Source organism: Hibiscus syriacus, unplaced genomic scaffold, assembly GCF_006381635.1.
Source record: "Hibiscus syriacus cultivar Baekdansim isolate YM2019G1 unplaced genomic scaffold, ASM638163v2 tig00113123_pilon, whole genome shotgun sequence".
NCBI lineage: Eukaryota > Viridiplantae > Streptophyta > Magnoliopsida > Malvales > Malvaceae > Hibiscus > Hibiscus syriacus.
The window spans coordinates 1,126,470-1,147,500 of NW_024063443.1; the positions used below are offsets into that span (position 1 = coordinate 1,126,470).

The 21,031-nt window shown below is 34.3% G+C and overlaps 1 protein-coding gene and 2 pseudogenes across 1 annotated transcript in view; 1 reads left to right on the plus strand and 2 right to left on the minus strand.

The window, feature by feature from the left end:
• Nucleotides 1–3,455: 3,455 nt before the first annotated feature.
• Nucleotides 3,456–7,407, plus strand: LOC120185416 (annotated as a pseudogene).
• A 10,698-nt stretch (nt 7,408–18,105) lies between these two features.
• Nucleotides 18,106–19,209, minus strand: LOC120185392 (annotated as a pseudogene).
• Nucleotides 19,210–19,228: 19 nt separating this feature from the next.
• Nucleotides 19,229–21,031, minus strand: part of LOC120185415 (1-aminocyclopropane-1-carboxylate oxidase homolog 7-like) — a 6,840-nt gene continuing 5,037 nt past the window's right edge. The window contains exons 2-3 of the mRNA XM_039189639.1: nt 19,555–19,883; nt 19,229–19,488 (exon numbers count right to left, since the gene is read on the minus strand). Of these exons, the coding sequence (XP_039045570.1) occupies nt 19,246–19,488; nt 19,555–19,883 (572 nt within the window). The 3' untranslated portion in view covers nt 19,229–19,245. The remainder of the gene's footprint in view (nt 19,489–19,554; nt 19,884–21,031) is intronic.

Consider the following 21,031-nt stretch of genomic DNA (forward strand, 5'->3'; position numbering starts at 1 on the left):
GGCCTCCTAACAATATAAAAGCTCAAACAAAGTTAAACGTGTACTAGTAATAACTTGTTTATAAACATATGGTAGTATTTATGTTAACTTACATTATTTATTGTCGTATACCGTAGTAAATCTTCCCATTGCAAGGTCCGTTTCCTCTTCCAGGAAATAACCCTGGGAATATCATTTGAAGTTTTTATTGCATATGTCTTCATGGCGGGAAAGGCCTCAAATATCCAAATCTACAAACAATATAATAACAAACATTAGTAATTGTTAAATAATTACTTATAATTTTGGAAACATTATATAAAAATTCTTACCTTAAAGGTCCAAATAAAGCCTGTCAAAGTGTATTTGGAACCATCGCCATGCAAACTTTTTCGATCATCCAAGGCAGACGATAACTTATTCCATGTAGCTTTCCATAAATACGAGCCCCACGGAAACAGGTTCCATGCATTTAGGTCTTCTACCAATTTGATTAGATCATTTGGAATAGGTTGTCTGGCCTCTCTGCCTAAAAAGCCGGCATGCAAAAGAATTAGAAGGCATACTCAGACAACGTCGACATCATCCATCCGAGTAAAACCATCTTTCTTATTCAACAATCTTGTCAGTCTTCTACGTGTAGATTCGCCTCCCAGCTCAAGAAAAACCCGGGATAGCCATGATGGGCGGGTAATGTGTCTAGTGTACTGACCTATATCATCGTGTCCGAAGCGTAGACCGGTGATTAAGCAAAACTCCTCCCGCCCAAAACACGTATACGCCGGTGGAAAATCAAACCATATCTCTTCATCACGACGTTGTATAGTCTCTGGTAGATCGCTAGTCATGGTTTGAAGAAACAGGTGTGTCAACATCGCATCTCCACTGGGATGTTGTACTTTCAGCCATGCCCGAAGCATGTATCCTCAAACATTTTTCTTTGTGCAGGTGAAAGCTTCGACGTAATTGTTTTGGCAGGCTGACTTTATTTCTTAAGGTCAATTGAGCCGAATAAAAGTTCTACAAAAACAATAAATATACTAAGTTAGATATACCAAAAACTACACTGTGAAGATATACCAAAAACAATAATAAACATAAAGAGTAGTAGTTTATTCTTCAAACTTAAATTTGCAACACTGTGAATTTCGTATTTGTCTTTGTTTTTGGTTGAAGTAATGCAATTCATTCAAGTTTCAATTTGCAGAAGAAGAATAGTTTCTGAAAATGAAAATCGCAACACGAAAATGACTATCGCAACGCGAAACTAAAATCGCGTTGCGATTTGCATTTCGCGTTGCGATTCTCGGTTGATTTAATAAGCAATCTAAGTGAAATGGTTAATCTATTATTGAAATTACCAGTAAACTTATCATCAATTTCAATATGAAAAACCTAATAATAATGCAAAAATTTCAAAAAGAAAATAATTAAAAAAACTAACCATCGTTGGTTGATTTGGTTGATTTTCCATTTCTGATTGTGAGGGTGGCTCTGAGAGATGGAGATAGACGGATTTCGCCGGAGATGGGGACGGATTTCTTCGGAGATGGGTGAGAGAGTGAGAGATGGAGATGGGACTGAGTTGTGATTTTAGGTTTTAGGTTATGAGTTGCGATTATGGGATATACTGTGGACGGTTCAGTGTTCCAATATATTAATATTCGTGTTTGGAATTTAAAAATAAAATACTTGGCTAGGATACTAATGGCGCTTTGAAAATCGCATTGCGATTATGTATTATCGCGTTGCGAAAGTCAGAATCGCGTTGCGAAAGTCAGTATCTCGTTGCGATTTTGTATTATCGCATTGCGATAGTAAGTATCGCATTGCGATAGTCAGTATCGCATTGCGATTTTCCCAATTCGCGTTGCGATTTACTTATTCGCATTGCGAATTGGGAAAATCGCAACGACACTGTAGACCATCGCAACGCGATTTTCAATTATCGCAACGCGAAATGCAATGCGAATTTGCGATAATGGAGATCGCGTTGCGAATTAGCGATCGCATTGCGATTTTGTTGGTCATTTTGGCAAATCTGGAAAAAGTTGGTTAAAATCGTATATTATATGAGATTTTTGGTGACTGAAGTTATTTTCTCTTAACAAAATTGATATATAATTTATCAAACTTTAATTATTTACTCATCTGCAACTTCAGTCATCTTCCATATATCATGCCACGATTGCCAACGTCATCTTTCTTGTATTAATTTATTTTTTCTTCTATTTTAATTTGTTTCTCTCTTCCTCTTATATATATATATATATCGAATAAATTAAATATGACCTAAAAATAATTTATAGAATAATTGTTTAAAAATAATTTATAGAATAATTGTTTAATTTTTTTTTATCATGCCACGATTGCCAACGTGATCTCCAAAGTTTACTCTAAATATTTCGTTGATAGGCTATCAATAAAATAATTTATTTAAAGCTAAAATAATAAAACAAGTCCTTAAAATTTTTATAGGATAAAATTTAAATTTAAAATTAAAATTTAGTTAAATATATAATATCAAATATAAATTTTCATTTAGTATAATTATGCCTATATAACTTTAATTTTGATTATTTTTCACACACCAGTAAGTCATTAACTCCTTTATGTATACTATGTATTATTTATTTCGTTAAACCGTATAAAAATTGAGGCATAAAATCTTATTAAATATAAAAAATAAATGAATGAGTTTAAATTATTTCTAGGCAGATAAAAAAAGACGTTTTTTTTGGATAATTAAATTTTTATTTCCCAAAGAAAGCAGTATATGTTACAAAAAATAACTGATCATAAAAAATATATGTACAACCAATTTACAATAAGAAAAGATCGGTTTAATCTATGTCCCAGGAGTTACAAAGGAAAGTGTTAATATTATCATTCCTATTTATATTTTCCCCCCTCAATTTGATAGCAACAACGTCTTTGATGCAGTTGAAAAGATCTTCAGCAGTTCTTGTTCGGTTTTTGAAAAATTCTTCGGTTGCGTTCCTCCCAGAGAACATAAATTGAAACTAATTTAAATTTACAAGAATGTAGTATAAATTATTTCAAAATATAGAATAATTTAAATTAATTTATTGTATTTTAGTATGTAAAATGCTACCTTAAAAATGGCGAGTGATTTAACCAACGGATTGATTCAAGTGATAAGTAATTTGATATCATTTAAACAAATTTTTCAGATTTGAGTTTTTATGTATATAATAAATTTGATTGAAATATTCATCCATCAAAACTAAATTTACGACCAGAACTGTACAAATTAATCAAAGTGTTAAAAAATATGGAGACTTACTTTTCTTGACTTGGTATATAAGAAAAAGTTCGGTTATTTTGCCAACAATCTTAGCTTATTTTTTTTTATCGTGTTAAAAAAGTGAAAATTCATTGTTCGTATTAAATCTCCTAATTTTGGGTTAATTAAAAAAGAAATGACTCGATTTATGTTCAACAAGACATCCCTTCTTCTTCGCTAAATGACATCGCCAGTTCCCTCTTTTACTTTCATCGGCGGCATGCACTTGTTCATCTTCTCATTTCTTCTTTAACACCCCTTCGACAAGGAGAAAAATAGCCGTTGACTTTTCCTTTTTTTTGTTTCCTTTTGTTTTTCTTAACTAAGAATCCGATTTGTTTGAACGAAAATAGAGGCTGGGAAAAATGGAGCAAGGGTTACTTGATGATATCATACATCGGCTTTTGGAAGTTCGGGGTCGACCGGGGAAACAAGTTCAGCTATCGGAATCGGAGATCCGACAAATTTGTGCGGCTTCTAAAGAGATTTTCTTGCAACAGCCAAATTTATTGGAACTTGAAGCACCCATCAAGATTTGTGGTATTATTCACATCTTTTTTTTAATGCCCGGATTTTTCCTTTTGGTTTTTTTTTTATGATTTGAATTTTAATTTGTTGCGACTCTAAGGTCTAGCTTGTGAGAGGCGTTGTTTTCATTTGTAGCTGGGTTTTCTTATACCTTCCTGGATGTGCAGTTATCTGATGCTTGTTGATGTATCTATTTTTGGTTTTGTAGCTTGGGTAATTTGTTTTTGTTTTACATTTTTATTTGCATTAACTTGGAATATAGTAGAATCTTTTAATGAAATTGATTTTTCTTTCAGATTAATGACCTGGTTTTGCTGTGGATTTTGTTGCTTGATTTTGAGAAGATTTCGTTAATCTTTAACAAGTTAGTGGGAAATGGTTTGGTGGTTGGTTATCTTCTATATTTCCGACTGAACGAATTTCCAATGTTAGTTTAAATCAAAATTGTTAATTCTAAAAAAAGATTTGTTTGTGCCTTGGATTTCTGAGTTGTTTTCTGTTGAATTTGTGGTTTTGGATTCCATTCCACCCCTTGTTTTGATTGAGGGAATTTGGGATTTTTTTTAGCTTTCTTGGGTGTATGAATTTTTTGGATATTCTATTGAAGTGTTTGTTTCGTTTTGAATTTCTTGGAGAATTGCACCTTTTGTTTCGTTGATAACCTAATGCTTTGTGATGTGGTTTAGCTTGATCAACTTGGCAAGGACTTCACATTCTGATTCTCTTTTGTTGCAATAGCTAATGCTTTGCTGTATCTTTGCATAACAACCTCGCTAGTCTTTTGATGTTTAATTCCTCAAACGTCTATACTATAAAGGCCACTGATTTGATTCTCGATATGTTATATTTTTCTCTTGGTGTAGCGTGAACTACAGGATAATCGATAACCTGATCGGAGAATGACAATTGATCTACATTACATATGTTACTCTATTGCACATTAGGGGAACCTTTTACTACTATGCTGATGTTTCAAGCATGCAGGGTGGTTGCATTACTTTCGATGCAAACACATTCATGTACATTATATAAAGTTTTTGAAATTTTTAACCTTGATATTACTACAACGCAATCCATAGTAGGACTGCATGTTCATTGTAATAAACTTATATGACAAAATCACTTGAAATTGACTTGCATACAACTAGTGTTATTAATACATATTGGCATTTTGGGGAAAGCATTTTCGTCATATTGTTGTAATCTGAGCTCCTTTTTTGAATCTTTCAAAATAATTCTTTTCACTACATGTAGTGAAGACTTTTAAATCTTTATACCCTTTAAAATCTGTTCATGTTATCCAGGTGAAATTCATGGTCAATATTCTGATCTTCTAAGGCTTTTTGAGTATGGTGGTTTGCCTCCAAATGCCAACTACTTGTTTTTGGGGGATTATGTTGATCGAGGCAAGCAAAGTCTGGAGACAATATGTCTTCTTCTTTCTTACAAGATAAAATACCCTGAAAATTTTTTCCTCTTGAGGGGTAACCATGAATGTGCTTCCATCAACCGCATATATGGGTTCTATGATGAGTGTAAGAGAAAATTTAATGTTAGGCTTTGGAAGACATTCACAGAATGTTTTAACTGCCTACCTGTGGCAGCACTAATTGATGAGAAGATTTTGTGCATGCATGGAGGCCTTTCTCCTGATCTGAATAATTTGGATCAGATTAGAAATTTACAACGCCCTGCTGATGTGCCGGACGCAGGTTTGCTTTGTGATCTTTTGTGGTCAGATCCTTGTAAAGATGTTCAGGTTGGGGAATGAATGACGGGAGTTTCATTTACTTTCGGTCCCGACAAAGTGTCCGAGTTTCTACGGAAACATGATCTTGATCTCATTTACCGTGCCCACCAGGTTTTACTTGTTCTGGAAGCTCTCATTGTGTTTCACATTTGGTGTTGAAGAATGTATCACCGGAGCCAATGCATACCTCATTCGGTGTAGCCAGTTTTATTGTTTGAATTATGCCTATGATATTCCATGTTGTGCAAATAAATCTAATTTTTCTGTACAACAGTTTACGAACTTTTGAAATTGCTATCTTGAAATGTCATAATTTTTTTATCATGTTATGGACAATGTGTCTTCTCAATTTTGTTTTGGCTCCTGTTGATACATTCTGAATTGTTACTCTTAACCACCAAGGATTTGGTCACCAACATTTTCTATTGTTTACTAATTTTCTAATATGTTATTTGCAGGTTGTGGAGGATGGCTATGAGTTCTTTGCCGAACGACAACTTGTAACAATATTTTCAGCACCTAATTATTGTGGGGAGTTTGACAATGCTGGAGCTATGATGAGTGTGGATGAGACTTTGATGTGCTCCTTTCAAATATTGAAGCCTGCTGAAAAGAAGCCAAAGTTTAACTTAGGAAGCACAACCACAGCAAAGCCCGGGAAATCTCCAGAAGGAGTCAAGGTAAATGCTATAGTAGGTCTTCAACTATGTAGTCAACTGATGAAATTTAGGCACTACCACATGGTTTTGGCATCGCACATGGTTCTCTCATTGTGTCTTCCTATATTTTTGTTTCCTTACAAGAAATCATTAAATATATATAGCATTTTTGTTAGGGACTATAAAGTACAGTTTCATAGCTTCATATCTATAGGTGGTTAAAATGAATTGAACTTTGTCATTTGAAATATCTGCTTTTGTCTTATCTGATTCTTTTTTCAAGTTTGATATCATCATCATTCGTGGTTGCATTTAGCAGCGTGAATTTTGGAAGAAGGACTTAGATTTTTTAAAATAGTGTAAATTATGAAACATAACTTATCTGAATTTAACATTGATGATTATCTCTCAAGTTCATAGATTTGTTTGATGCTCATTTAGTGGTGTATTTGAAATTCACGTTTTTATAATTTTTTTAAAGTACGTTTTTGTACTTTTTAAATATGTAATCATATTGAATCTTAGTTAATTATACATGGTGCATGCATTTCATTCTCACTATTTATATGACAAGTGAAATCCAAAACCAAACATTCAAGTTTTCGAACATAAGATGACGTAATTCCGGATGTTTGTGAAAACGATCGTGATGTTGTTACATAGTGATATGCGCTTTTTGGTCTAAGCTTTGGTAGTAAATGAATGGTTTGATTATTGATTGTTCGGTTGTTTTGGTACGGACGAATAGAGTTTGTCAACAGTAATGGTGTCCATTGAACTTTTGAAAACTTCCACTAATTGTTTTCTGTTTCCTTGCAGTCATTCCTTGGTACAAAGGTTTGAAAGCAGCATTGTCAGGACAGAAGGTGGAGCCGAGATACACGATGAACGCACTGCAATTCGCAGTTTAAAAAAAGAAAAGTCGAGTCATTTTGATTTCCAATATAATATGATAAAAATAGTAAAGAATTGGAAGAGAAAAATCATTAGGAACTAATGGAAAAGATTGTTTCTCCGACATAAATTTGGGTTTAAGGTTAAAAAAATGGTTGGAATTTCCATGTCTTCCTCCCTGTACACTAATGGCGGCCACAGTTGCTGCTACAAAATTTTTTGCTTTGTTGGGATTAAGGTTTCACTGATTCTGCTCTGAGATCTTGAAGTGCGTCTGAACAGTTAATGGCAGTTTAGTCTTTGGTGACTTCAGGGACAGCTACATGAATTTGCTCAAATTCTTATGCTTAATTTCTCTTAATTCCTTTCTATTTCATAAATGCAATTTGGGTATTTGAAGATGATAATGGTGAATTAGCATTTTTGGTTAAAAAATATACGTTTAGAGAAACTAAGCATAGGATGAATAACATTAATATATACTAAGAAATTTGTTAACCCAGGATAAAGTACATATGCTTTGTGGATGTAATCTGCTCGATGTAATCTGCTCGAATTTGAAATCTTTAGAGAAAATAATATTCTTTTTAATCATTCAATAGATTCATTTGACACTAAAATTACTAAGATTGATAAAGGTTATCTAATATAATATATGAATAATTAAAAAGAGTATTTAGTGTAAATTTGGAGTTTGGGTTTGAAAATAATTTCACATTAAATTGTTGTCTGGTTCATGAATTACTTTAAAGTCTATATTAATTATTTTTTTTTGGGTAAAATTGCCGTGGAGCTTCATTAATCAATAAAAAACGTTAAAGACCAATCCAAAGGTGGAGAACAGCTGTCCAAAGGTAATGATATGCTCCTGCTTGTGGATACAATTCTCATGGACTAGCCTGTTACGTGTATGCCAAATGGCCCAAATGGAAATGTTGATCTGTTGCATTTTCTTTCGTGAATAGTGTTGTAACAGCCAAGCATACCATTCCTGATAGAGCTGGGTATATGGGCTAAGGCCCGCGGGCTACCAATTTAACCCGCGACCCGTGCAGGTTTCAGGCCTCAAAAATTGAAGACCGTTTAAATTGCGGATTTTTTAGCCCGGACTGTTAAACCCGCAGGTTTAATGGGTATAACCGCGGGTTACCCGTTAAACCCGCTAAAGCCCGCTTAATTTAAAATTTATAAAATTTTAGAAAAAATAAACTTAAAGAATTTTATAGAAAAAGAAAATAAATTACTTATAAATATGATGTTACTTATAACTATTATAGTTCTTAAATTTATTAGGGTGTTTGTCATAATTTTACCGTTGCTTGATATTTTTTTCATTTAAATATACATCATTATCATTTTGGTATTTAAAGTTTTTTTATTTAATTATGACCTTTATTTTTTTTCATGAAGTATGTTATCCATTTTGTTCTTTAATTAAAAGTCACGTGATATTCTAATAATATATCATATGACACGTAATATTTGGATTAAAAATAAGAAAGAAAAGTAAAATAAAAAATTAAAAATATACTTTTCAACTTTTAAAGACTTTTACAGAATAAATATATTTTAACAAATTAATACTTATATTTTATCAATTTTAGTATAATTGTATCTTTCAAATTTGCTCTTATACTGTAAGTATTTTATTTTATATTTTCATATTATGTTTTAGTATTTCTCTAAAGTATTCATAAAATACAATTATTAGAAACACTTGACAACTTTCTTGTTAGATTTGTATAATGTTTGACTTTGTTAAATTTTTAAGTTTGAATTTCTACTTTCAGACACTTCTGTGTATTCATATTATAGCCTTGAATAATTGTGTTTTATAAAAGTATAATGTGGTTATTGTTTTATTTGTTTTTCAATTTGGTGATATAAGTGAATATTGTTTTTTTAATTTGAGTTTAAGTAATTATATCATTATATATATATATATTAATGATTAAAAAATTAAAAAAAATATTATTTTATAATCATTTCCGGCTATTTAAAATAAAATTTAAATATTATTTATTATTTTGACAGTGCTACCTTCCTTTTGAAGTTGCTCGATCATTTTTAAAGGTGTAGTAAGTTAAAACATTATTTTTTATTGTATTTAAAGCATTTAAAATTATTTTTATTAAACGGGCCGCGGGTAAGCCCGTTTAGCCCGCGGGTTAAATGGACGGGCCGCGGACCTTAAAATTCAAAACCGTTTATGAATACGAGTTTTTTAACCCGCACCATTTAAGCCTGCACCGTCAAAACCCGCGGGCTAAACGGACGGGTAGCCCGTATACCCACCTCTAATTCCTGATAACACATATTGTCCACTTCACTGGGCCAAATAAAACCTTGCCCCCTCCACACATTTCTAGCAAAAAAAAAAAAAAAACAATCTCTACTAATATGCAGCACAGATTCAACACCGTTAGGACAGCGTCTACAATAGGGGTTATTAGCGATTCTCTTGATACGAAGATTCTGAAAATAAGAAACTAAGTTCAAATAAAACCGCCATAATAAAATTCTACACACATCCTCACGGTTGGAAGAACAAACATTCGAACCAAGAAAAGACCCCCGACTTCTCGAAATTGACCAATTGACCAAAGGCACCTCCATAACTTTCCAACAACCGTTTGATTTGACTAGCGCCTTGAGCTGTAGCTTATCCAAATATCATACAATCATATGCAAAAAGTAAATGAGTTATCAACGGTGCACCCCTCGAAATGCGAACGCCTTTTAACTGCCCTGTTTAAGAAGCGTATTTCAAAAGAGTAGACAGCCCTTCGGCACACAACAGGAAAAGATACGGACTAAGAGGGTCCCCTGACGAAGTCCGCTTGAAGGAGTAATCCGATCCCCAACCAAGTCATAAATGACCACCGAATAAGTAACTGATTTAACGCATTTCATAATCCAGTTTACCTAAACAGCTGAAAACCCCACACTAATCATCATGGTTTCAATGAAATGCCATTCCACCATGTCGTAGGCCTTGCTCAAGTCTAGTTTAAGGGCAAATGAGCCCGTTTTCTTCATTCTCCTATTTTCTAAAAAATGAAGCCTTCATAAGCCACCATAATATTATCTGAAATCAATCGACCCGACACAAAAGCGCTCTGAGCTTCACCTATACAACCATTTATCACAAATTGAGAACGGTTTGCTAACATTTTAGAAATGATTTTAAACAGGACATTACAAAGGCTTATCAGGCGAAACTGGGTCATATCGTTCGGATTTGGCACCTTTGGAATTAAGACCATATGAGTTCTGTTAATAGCTTCCAAAGAATAATTACCTTCCAAAGCTTGAAGACAATAATTCGTAACATCTTCTCCAACAATATGCCAGAACCTTTGATAAAAAAACTGCCCCCAACCCATCCTCCCCTGCAGCTTTCAGTGGCGACATAGACCTCAAAGCCTTGAGAGCTTCACACCGATCAAAAGGTTTCGTAAGACGATCATTCAGCTCATCGGTAATAGACAGTCTTGTATTCTCCAAGATTTTCGGAACAACAAATTCACCTTGTGTGGTAAACAATTCCTTAAAATAATCACGAGCCACACGGTCAAAATCTTTCTGATCGGTTTGGGTATTGCCCTTTTTGTCATTCAATCGAGTGATCCAATTGCCCTGACGACGATCCGAAGTTGTCTTGTGAAAAAAAGGCTCTATTCTGGTCTCCATACTTAAGCCAATTGGCCCTTGATCTTTATTCCCAGTAAATTTCTTCTCTATCGGCCTCCATGTTGATTGCCAATCTAACATCAATCAATTCTTCTAAAACCTCATCAGTAATGTGGGCATCATTTAATTCCTTCAATCTCTCACTAAGCTTCATTTTTGAAATCTGCTTGGTTTTTTTTTTAAAATTACAGAACCAGATTTCCATCCCCTTGCTCACTCTTTCCAATTTATTAAGCAGAGAAGTATCGTTTACCACCCACAACTTTCGGACCTCTTGCTCGCATGTGTCTTCCGTTAGCCAGGCCGCTTTGAAACGGAAATGCCAATGAGGTTTAGACCTGCCCGAAGAAGCATCAGTGTGAACCAAGAAAGGGCAATGATCAGAGAGCGTATTCTGTAAATGGTCTAGCCGAAAATGGGGAAAAAGATCCCACCATTGGTCATTAGCCACCCCACGATCCAACCGCTCTCTAACATTTGTTGCAGCAAAATTCCCCCTCTCCCAAGTGACCAACTACCATTATACCCAATATCGCTAAGCCCACAATCATTCACAACAGTCCGAAACGCATTCGTCTGACTTTCTCGCCGAATAGAACCGCCATGCTTCTTATAATTATAAAGAATTTCATTTTGCTTTTCAAAATCCAATTTTACTTTAAAAAGAAAATCATTTTCAATTTTGAATTTTGAAATTAATTTTTTATATTTAGAGTCAACTTCATCACTCCAAGCCGCCACAAATATTTTTTTTCTTAATTGATCCCTTCTTCTTTAGAGGGGACAATCATACTTGACATCCCCGTTCTTTGACATTCGAAGCACACCGGGGACCCTTCTTTTTCTTTGATTCATGCTTCACTTCCTTAGAAGTTATGAATCTCGTGATTCTTTTTAAGAGCTTGACCATCTCTTCTTCTCCATCTTCATCATACACCTCTTCACTTGAATCTTGATTACTCTCATTGGTGTATTTGAAGGCAATGACTACCTCATTCTTCTTATTGTTTTTCTTTTCTTCTTCTTCTTCTTGTTCTTCCTTTACCATCAACTCATGAGTGAGAAGATAACCAATAAGCTCATCAAGAGTGAGAGACTTTATGTTCTTATTTTCGATGATCGCCGTCTTCTTCGATTGTCAAGACTTTGGAAGAGAGTAAATCATCTTCCTCACAAGCTTCTCATTGGGGATAACTTCTCCAAATCCATTGAGACCGTTAACAATCACAGAAAATCTGTCAGTCATAGTTTTGATGTCTTCTTCCGATTTCATCTTAAAATTCTCATAGCTATGGTTGAGAAGGCTAATTTTGGTTTCCCTCACTTCACTGGTTCCTTCATGACTGACTTGGAGCTTGTCCCAAATCTCCTTTGCGTTAAAACAAGAAGAGACTCTTCCATATTCATTTGGGCCTAATGCACAAAATAAAATGTGCATAGCCTTTGCATTGAGTTGTAACTTCTTCTTCTCTCATCACTCCAATCATCCATCTCATCGGCTAAAATGTATTATCCATTCATAATTGAGTTATAAACTCTTAGATCGTTGCTTGAATGAAGAGCATCATCTTATTCTTCCAATAGACATAATTTACTCCATTAAAATATGGTGATTTATTGACTGGTTGAGAATCTTCAATGTAGTAAGAGCCGCAGGTTGAAGCCATCTTCTCGGTTGCGTTGGGAATTGATATAGTTTTTTCTAGGATCGACTCAAGGTTATTAAATCTTCTAATGAGTCAAGCTCTGATACAAATTGTTGGGATATACAATGAAGCTCGATTGGACAACCAAAAGATTTTCCAAGAGGGTTTGAAATGGATTTGAGAGTTTTAGGGATTAAGAAGATTTAAAGAGATAAGAAAATTGATGCTCAAAGATTTATAGTGGTTCGACTTCTCAACCAAGTCTACATTCACTATCTTAGCTCCTCACCAAGGATTTTCTAACAAATTCACTAATTTATTCTTTCTTTTTCATAGGATAAAGAGATAACCTTTAAAAATCCCTATATTTTCAATGGATAAGATAGAACCACTCCCCTTTAACAAAAGGTAAAAAGATGTAAACAAGAAAACCTCACAAGGTATGTGTTTACAAGATTAAGCTCACTAAACACTAATATTTACAAAAGAAAGGAAAATAAGAGTGAAAAGCTCTTCTCTTATGATTGATTGCTTAGATAGGGGTTGTGTAACCTTCTTCAAGTGTCTTGAAATTATTTTTATAGGTTGGAATGAGTTTGTGGCCGTTTCTAGCCATTGGGGATAATTTTTCTACAAAATAAAACTGCTCAGGACAGGGAGTATCGATACTCCTTGAATGAGTATCAATACTACCTTTATAATTTTTAAATCAACTAGCTGTTACTAGCCGTTGGGCTTAACCAATATCAATACTATAAGCATGATATCAATACTATATAGTGTAAAGTATTATCAGTACCCCTTTGAGTATCGATACCTATTTTGCATTCTGGAATTTAAGCAACTGGTAGCAAAATTTGAGCAATTTAGAAAACACTGGTAGTATCAATACTACCTAGAGAGTATTGATACTTCTCTTACATTTGGTATCAGTACCACGTGAACAATATCGGTATTGTTCATGCAGTATCAATACTGTAAGAACAATATCAGTACTGTTCATGCAGTATCGATACTGTAAGAACAATATCGGTACTTCTCACCCAGAAAAGCAATTTTGTGCTCAAATTCTATTTTAATGGACTTTGAATTATTTGTGAAAACTTTGAACAAATTCAATCAAGTCCAAAAACATTTTGTCTTAATTTTTTATATCAAAATATTGTAAAACATTGTTCAACACAAAACCTCAAAAAGACACTCTGAATATATGGAAAACTTAAAAAAAAAAGGAGCATACCCAGGACGGGTTCATACTCAAGTCCGACATTCACACCTGGTATAAGTAACAAAGATCTAACCTAAATCTAATTCACTTTAAACGGAGGTACCCAACTTTAATATAAGACAACAAGAAACTCAATACTTAACGAATGAGTGATAATATTACTTGAGAGATACAAAAATATATTTTCTTGATTTTGACAAAACAATTTTACAGGGCATAAAATTATTCCTAGATTCAATTAATTGATAATTTCCTTATGTTTAGCAAGTTTAAGTAGTCTTAATGGATCGCAGAAATATTGAAGTATATACAATTTTAATCAATGGCATTATGAAAATATATTTGTCATTAGTTATGTAAATGCTCATGTTTCTTTCTTGTGTATTGCTAAGAACATACCAAGAGTTGAAAAATGAATTCTAAATGATCGAGTTGATCTTTGAGGCTTACCTCAATGGGGTATTTATAATCCTAAAAAAAATCCTAAAAGATAAATTTAAAACTGAAAAAATAATTCGTAAAATAAAAATAAAATAAATCTTAATTTGAATTAAAAAAATTCGGATGAGTCTTTGGTCTTCACGCAACTCCTGGCTGGATTTTCTAGAAGCTGTTGAATGGGCGTCACGTTAAGTATGTCATGCCTAAAGTCATGCCCACTACTCCAGCCATGAATCTAAAAAATAAAAAATTACACAATTTCTTCAGTTTTAGCATAATTTCCAGAATTTAGTGTCATGTATCGAAAATGAGCGAAAAGGGCCAAGTTAGTAACTTAAAATAGCTAATAAAGGAGTAATTGGTCATAAAATAATGTATAATTTAAGCACTAATCACTTACAATGAATTTTCAGTTTTGACTTAGAAAACAATAATCTGAGCCTAAATCATTTATATGATTTTATATCTTTACCTTATTTTGGATAGATTTTCATTGTACAAGGTAGTGTATAATCTTTCAATCAAAGTTCAATTGGTTTCTTTAGCTTCAATTTAGTTAAACGAGCCAAGATTCTTATAGATCCAATCGTTTTATCAATCCCATAATCGTCTTGTTCAAGCATCTATGTTTTCAAGTTCTTTCTTTAACTCTGTTTCTTCTCTTTCTCCTCCAACTGCTGCTGAATCTACTTTTTCAGCCATTTTTGTTGGGTTTTCTTATTGTTTTTTCCTTCTTCTTCTTCATTTTTTTATGCATCTAGCTTAAAACAAATTACTGATAAGTTGATAGGTGCAAAAGCCTAATCAGAATACAAGCTTATGATCTACTTGAAAACTTTATTGTAAGACAACAATGCGGTCTTGTGAATATAAATGCAGTTTTCTTGTTTCATGATAATTCTCATTGCTTAATGAGAACTAGAATAATTCTCTGGGATTTAACTTAGGGGGTATTGAAGATGGTGAATGTAACATCCTTAATACCGGGTTAGTGATTAAATTGTAAAATTTCAGAATTTGGTGATTAAAGTATAATAATTGAATAGTTAAGGACTTATATGGGGAAAGGTTGTGTAGGATCAAATTATAAGGAATGAGGAATTGAATGACAAAATGGTCATTTGCAAGTAAATAATTTAATTGGGTTGTGGTTATATATTAACCACGTGGAGATGAAGGAAGCAAAACAAGCTTCTAGAGTTCTCTTCCTCTTCTTCTTCCTTAATGCGTGAGAGCAAAAAACAAAGGTGAGTTTTATGGTTAGTTGGTTTCTGGTTGAATTCAAGGTTGATTTAGGATCATTAGATGATAACTAAGCTTAAGGAAAGCTTAAGTTATCTTAAAATCAAAAGATGATGGATTTAGGAAAGATTAAAGATTAGGAGTTCTTGAATGAAATCTTGAAATAGAGTTCATAAGTAGAATTGGAAGTTGGATTTGACTTGTCATTAATCTATTTAAGACATAAGAAGTACTAGAATTGAATTTAGAACATGTTGAAATTTGAGTATGATTCTTGAATTTCATAAAGATGAGAGGATATTGAGGTTAAATATAGGATAAATAAATATTAGTGAGGCTAAGCATGTGTATGTAATTTAGGATTATTAAAGGGGATAAAACATGAAGTATTGAGTTGAAATGAAGTAATTTTCGTGCTGAAAATGTGAATTCTGGACTAGGGGTATCGGTACCCATTCAACAGGTACCGATACCTCCAAAGTAAAATTTTACAGAATGTAATTAGGGTATCGATACTAAGGGGGTATCGATACCTCAGTTGAGGGATGTATCGATACCCTATAGAGGGTATCGATACCTACTTTAAATAAGAAATGAAATTACCTTTCCTTTAGTTTAAGAAATGAAATATTAGGATATGTTATTAGTAGACTAATATGTATCATGTATTATTATGTAGATATAGAACGTAATCCTATTCCGGAACAATCGAAGGATTAGGATCGAGTCAAAGTGAGCAAGACTAAGGTGAGTGCATATACTAGATAGAATTGTATGGAGATAAGACTTGTGATAAGTCTATCTCTTATAGTTGAATTTATGACTTTACATTCATGTACACACATACATATATATGTATTAATGTTATAGTGATTACATGCATAATTCATTCATGTTTTAACATGAAATTATATGAATGAAGGCCATTATAAGAGAATCGATCTAGGTACGTGAAATAATGGAAGTGATCATATGTTTGCATATGAAGTGATTTATGTGTTTACAGGGACAGTGATAAAAGAGATATAAAAATGAGAAATGTATTTATATTTAAGCCCATGTTATTTAATATGAGAGCTGTATGTATAATTGGCATGCCAAGAGTCGATAGATTATCAGTGGTCCTTCGGGACATAGTGGTCCTTCGGGACAAATATTCAGTGCCCCTAGTGGGAATTATTCGAGTTGTGGTGACAGCATTGTGCACAACCTCAGTATACTCATGTACCTCCTGTTCTCAATAATGTACATGGGCAATCCAAAGATAAATTAAAGTGAAACTGGCATAAGAATATAAGTTTCATATGTGCATGTCATAATCATTTATGTTATAGTGTAATAGATGTATGCAAGTTGAAATGTCATGATCAAATGGTAAGAATGCATGTTCATGAATTCATTGTTATATCCATATATTTATATTATGCCTCACTAAGTCTGTGACTTAGCATATAAGTGATTTACACGTAGGTATCAAGAATCAAGAAGAGCTAAAATAGGAGTAGCAAGGACAACAGCCCTACTAGAATATCATATCAGAAGTAATTGGCAAAGTATGTGTTTTGGTTGTATTTAGTGTGTTGGCATGTAAACAATTTGTTAATTACGAATGCTCTGATCGATTTTGTATTATCCTGGTTAAACTTTTTGTAAGTCAACAACTTTTACTGTAATAAAAGTTTAAAATTTTCTTGATTTTGTCAAGAGTCAAAGTTTGAAAAGTCAATGTGACACCTCGGACTCGTATCCGGGTCGGGTACGGGTTGGGGGTGTTACAGTGAAGAACCAAGATCTACAATTATCATGGAATTGCGAGAAGAAACCGGTGTTGTATCTACTGAAATCATTGCCTGAGGTTTGCTAAAGAAAAAATATTAGCCTTGTTTACGCTGCAATTTTCATTGTGAAGAACCAAGTCTTTCTTATCAATGAAATTAGAGATATGGCTTAAAAGATAAATTGATTTTTGGGGCATTTGCAACAATGTCGTGCATTTCTGGAATCAAAAGCATCATTTTTCATGCTGAAATGTTTTGACAAGTAAATTTAGAATGTTTACACGTATATCCAAATCATGCCTAAGCTTAACACAAGCTGGATTTGGAGGAAGATTCTGGGGCTAAGAGAGAAAGCAGCTCAAATTCTTGTTGATTTGCTTTGGTCGCATCACTCTATGACTTGAAGAATTTGGATTGATTTGAAGGTTAAGAGAGGATAACTCTGCAATATGTTGTATTGTGGATGCATCGCCAGTTCATGCTTTCACATAAGCATTTATTCATAAATAAGAAACATTTAACCACACTAGAAGCCGGTGATCCCTTTATTCATTGAAGTAAAATAGGAGTGGAACGATTACAACAGTACAACTTGAAAAAGGAGAGTGCATTGCCTAGTCCACCCGCAGAGGTATAAGATTTGAGATAATTCAATATGGAAGTTACCCTGTACAATGGTGGATTATTTGGGGATAAAAATTGCTTCAAAGAACCATAAACCCTGTTTGATGGCTGTAAATGTGTTGTGAATAAGCATGCCAAGGATATTCTCGGCCCTACACCCTTCTCCAACATTCTGTGCTCCACGCTTTTCAACTTGTCATTTGAGATTAGCTGCATTCCGATATACAAAATTATTAACTAAAATTTGGATTCGGATTCAAGCAGTTAAATCTGTAGGATGTGTGTATGTTATTATGTTATCAATTGATTTAAGAAATATTTTGATTACATCTGCCTATTAATCAACCTAGACTATTCAACACGTGTTTGTTCATAACTATGAGAGATCCTTCCATAGGAGGGACATCAATCCAGTGATGTTTATGAAGAACTTGAAGCCCTCCGATTTGATCTTGTAAAAGGATAGTGAGAAAATCGGGATCATGGTGTCGGACATGTCCTAAGGTTCGGTCGGGTTCAGGGGAAGCCGGATAATATTAACAGCCAAAGGTATGTCCTTCCGAGCACCCTATATCTTTGAGGTGGTCTGGGTCCAAACCCAGGGCCTCCGACAGCAACCCCAATATAACTTGCCCTACGCTTTGAACATGCTTCTAGTACTACAACAGTATATCCCTGCATTTCAAGTTCACGTGTAAAATAAAATATTATCACTAGTGTTATCACAAAACCATGTGTAAGTGTGTTTACCGGCAAGCAAAGGGATATTTCTCCGGCGGCGGAATATCGGGAGCCATCACACAAATCAGGGTGTCTTTCCAGCTCGCACCTTTCGACTGAAGCAAATCATAGTTAGTTTAATACCGGACGATGTCAGTCTCTCGCGAGTAATTTTTCATCTTCACCTCCCTGGGTTGTTCGTGGAATCTCCGAACACCGTCGAGGACCTCCTTCAACACGTGTTGTGGGATTCCATGGTTAATCACTCGGAAGAATCCCCGTTCCTCCTACGCCGATCTCATCTTTTCCACGATTTATTTGTGCTCGGCGGGATCTAAAGCACCATTTAGATCTATGACGGGTACCTGAAAATCACTATGTAAATATGGATCCGTCAACGTTGGATGATCGTGGAGAACTTCAGGCGACATGTAAAAGAATGGAGGGAGTTTAGCAATGCCGGCGTCGACGAGCCCTTGAACGCTGGCTTTTGTGTCGTCGAAAGCCTTCACCGCTTTTGCTCTGTCGTAAACTTGGTCTTCTTCCGTCGGTGAAGTTTTCTGGTGATCGCTTCCTATTTCCGTTTCCGCAATGGAAAAAACCTACTGAATAGCTAAAATTTATTAGTAGGATGGATAATTGATTTATCAATGGAATGAGTCATCAAGACAATAACGGATAAACGAACATCATAATTGATTTATCAATGGAATGAGTCATCAATACAAAAGTTAAGAGTGATCTTTCTTTACAGGATCACAACTTGAGAACAGAAAGTCCATTGCCTGGTTTGGAGACGTAGGTCTTGAGATAATTGGGAATGGTGGTTCCTTTGTATAAAGCCGGAATATTTGGGGATAACAATTCCTTGAGGGGGGCATAAACCTTGTCCGATGGCTGTAAATCAGTGGTGAACAAGCATACCAATGATACTCTTGGTCCTACACTTGTCGCCAAAACTCTGTGATCCACGCTTTTGAACTTGTCATTCGAGATCAGCTGCATTTAAAACTATTAGATAGAACAATACATTTGGGAGATGCGGGTGAAGGTTTTTTCTGTTACCTGTAAGAGATCGCCGATATTAACTATGACTGCTCCTTCCATAGGAGAGATATAAATCCAATGATCTCGATGGAGGACTTGAAGCCCTTGGATTTGGTTTTGTACAAGGATGGTGAAGAAGTCGGGATCACGGTGTCGCCCAACTCCTAAGGTCCGGTTGGGTTCGGGGCAAGCGGGGTAATATTGACAATGAAAGGCGTACCCTTCCGAGCACCCTATGTCTTTGAGGTGATCGGGGTCCAAACCCAGGGCTTCCGATAGCAACTCCAGAATAACTTCCCCTAAGCTTTGAACATGCTTTGAATACTCCATGAATATATCGCTGCATATTTCAAGTTCATATATAAAAATACTACCACAAAATCATGTGTTATATCCAGAGTCGCGTATATTTATTAGATCTAAATTCAAAATTTCATTATCAAATTTGACATGTTAGTCTATTAATAGATATGATAAAATTCAAAGTTTAATTATCAAATCTGTTTAGGTAGACATGAGTTGAAAATTCAATATTAGCATATATGTTCACACCTAAATTAATTTGATGTCATTGCTTACATCAATTTAGTTTTGATGTCATTGCTTACATCAATTTAGTTAGGTGAAAATTAAGTATTTTTCTCATGTTTTAATTTCAATGGTTTAGATTATTTAGTGTTTATTTTAATGAGTGGTTTAGATTGTTTCTTGTAACCTATAAATATCCTACTTGTATTTGAGTTTTATAATCCAACAATCAAAGCTTAATTATAAGCATTTGAAAGCTTTCTTAAGAGTTCTTCCCTTTTGCAATTTTGTGAGATTATTCTAAAGAGAGTTTTTTTTTCGATCAATTAGAGTTTTTACTCTATTTTGATTCAACAATTGGTATCCGAGCCACGTTTTTTAAGATCTCTTGAAATTCTGAGTATGCTCTGTGGCTGCAGTTTTTAACTGATCTTCCACATCAGAAAATATTTCTTGAGTTATTGTCGAGGTTATTACAAACCTTGTGGAGCTTCTTTGTGTTTAGAGTAATTTAGTACTCTGCACGTTTGCTACTCAAGCTTGTTCGGTGTAGTCAAAGCCTTGCCGTTAAGATGGGTGATCTTCAAGTAGTTGGAGGAATCAAGAAGCTCAACAACAAAAACTACAACACGTGGGCAACATGTATGGAGTCATACTTACAAGGTCAAGACCTTTGGGAGGTTGTCGGTGGTGGTGAAGTTACACAACCGGCGACAGAAGATGCCAATGGAATCTTGCGAAAGTGGAAAATTAAAGCAGGCAAAGCAATGTTTGCTTTAAAGACCACAATTGAAGAAGAAATGTTGGAGCACATCCGGGATGCTAAAACACCAAAGGAAGCATGGGACACTTTTGTTACACTCTTTTCGAAGAGGAACGATACAAAATTGCAACTTCTCGAGAATGAACTTCTATCAATGGCACAACGCGACATGGCGGTTGCCCAATACTTTCACAAGGTGAAGTC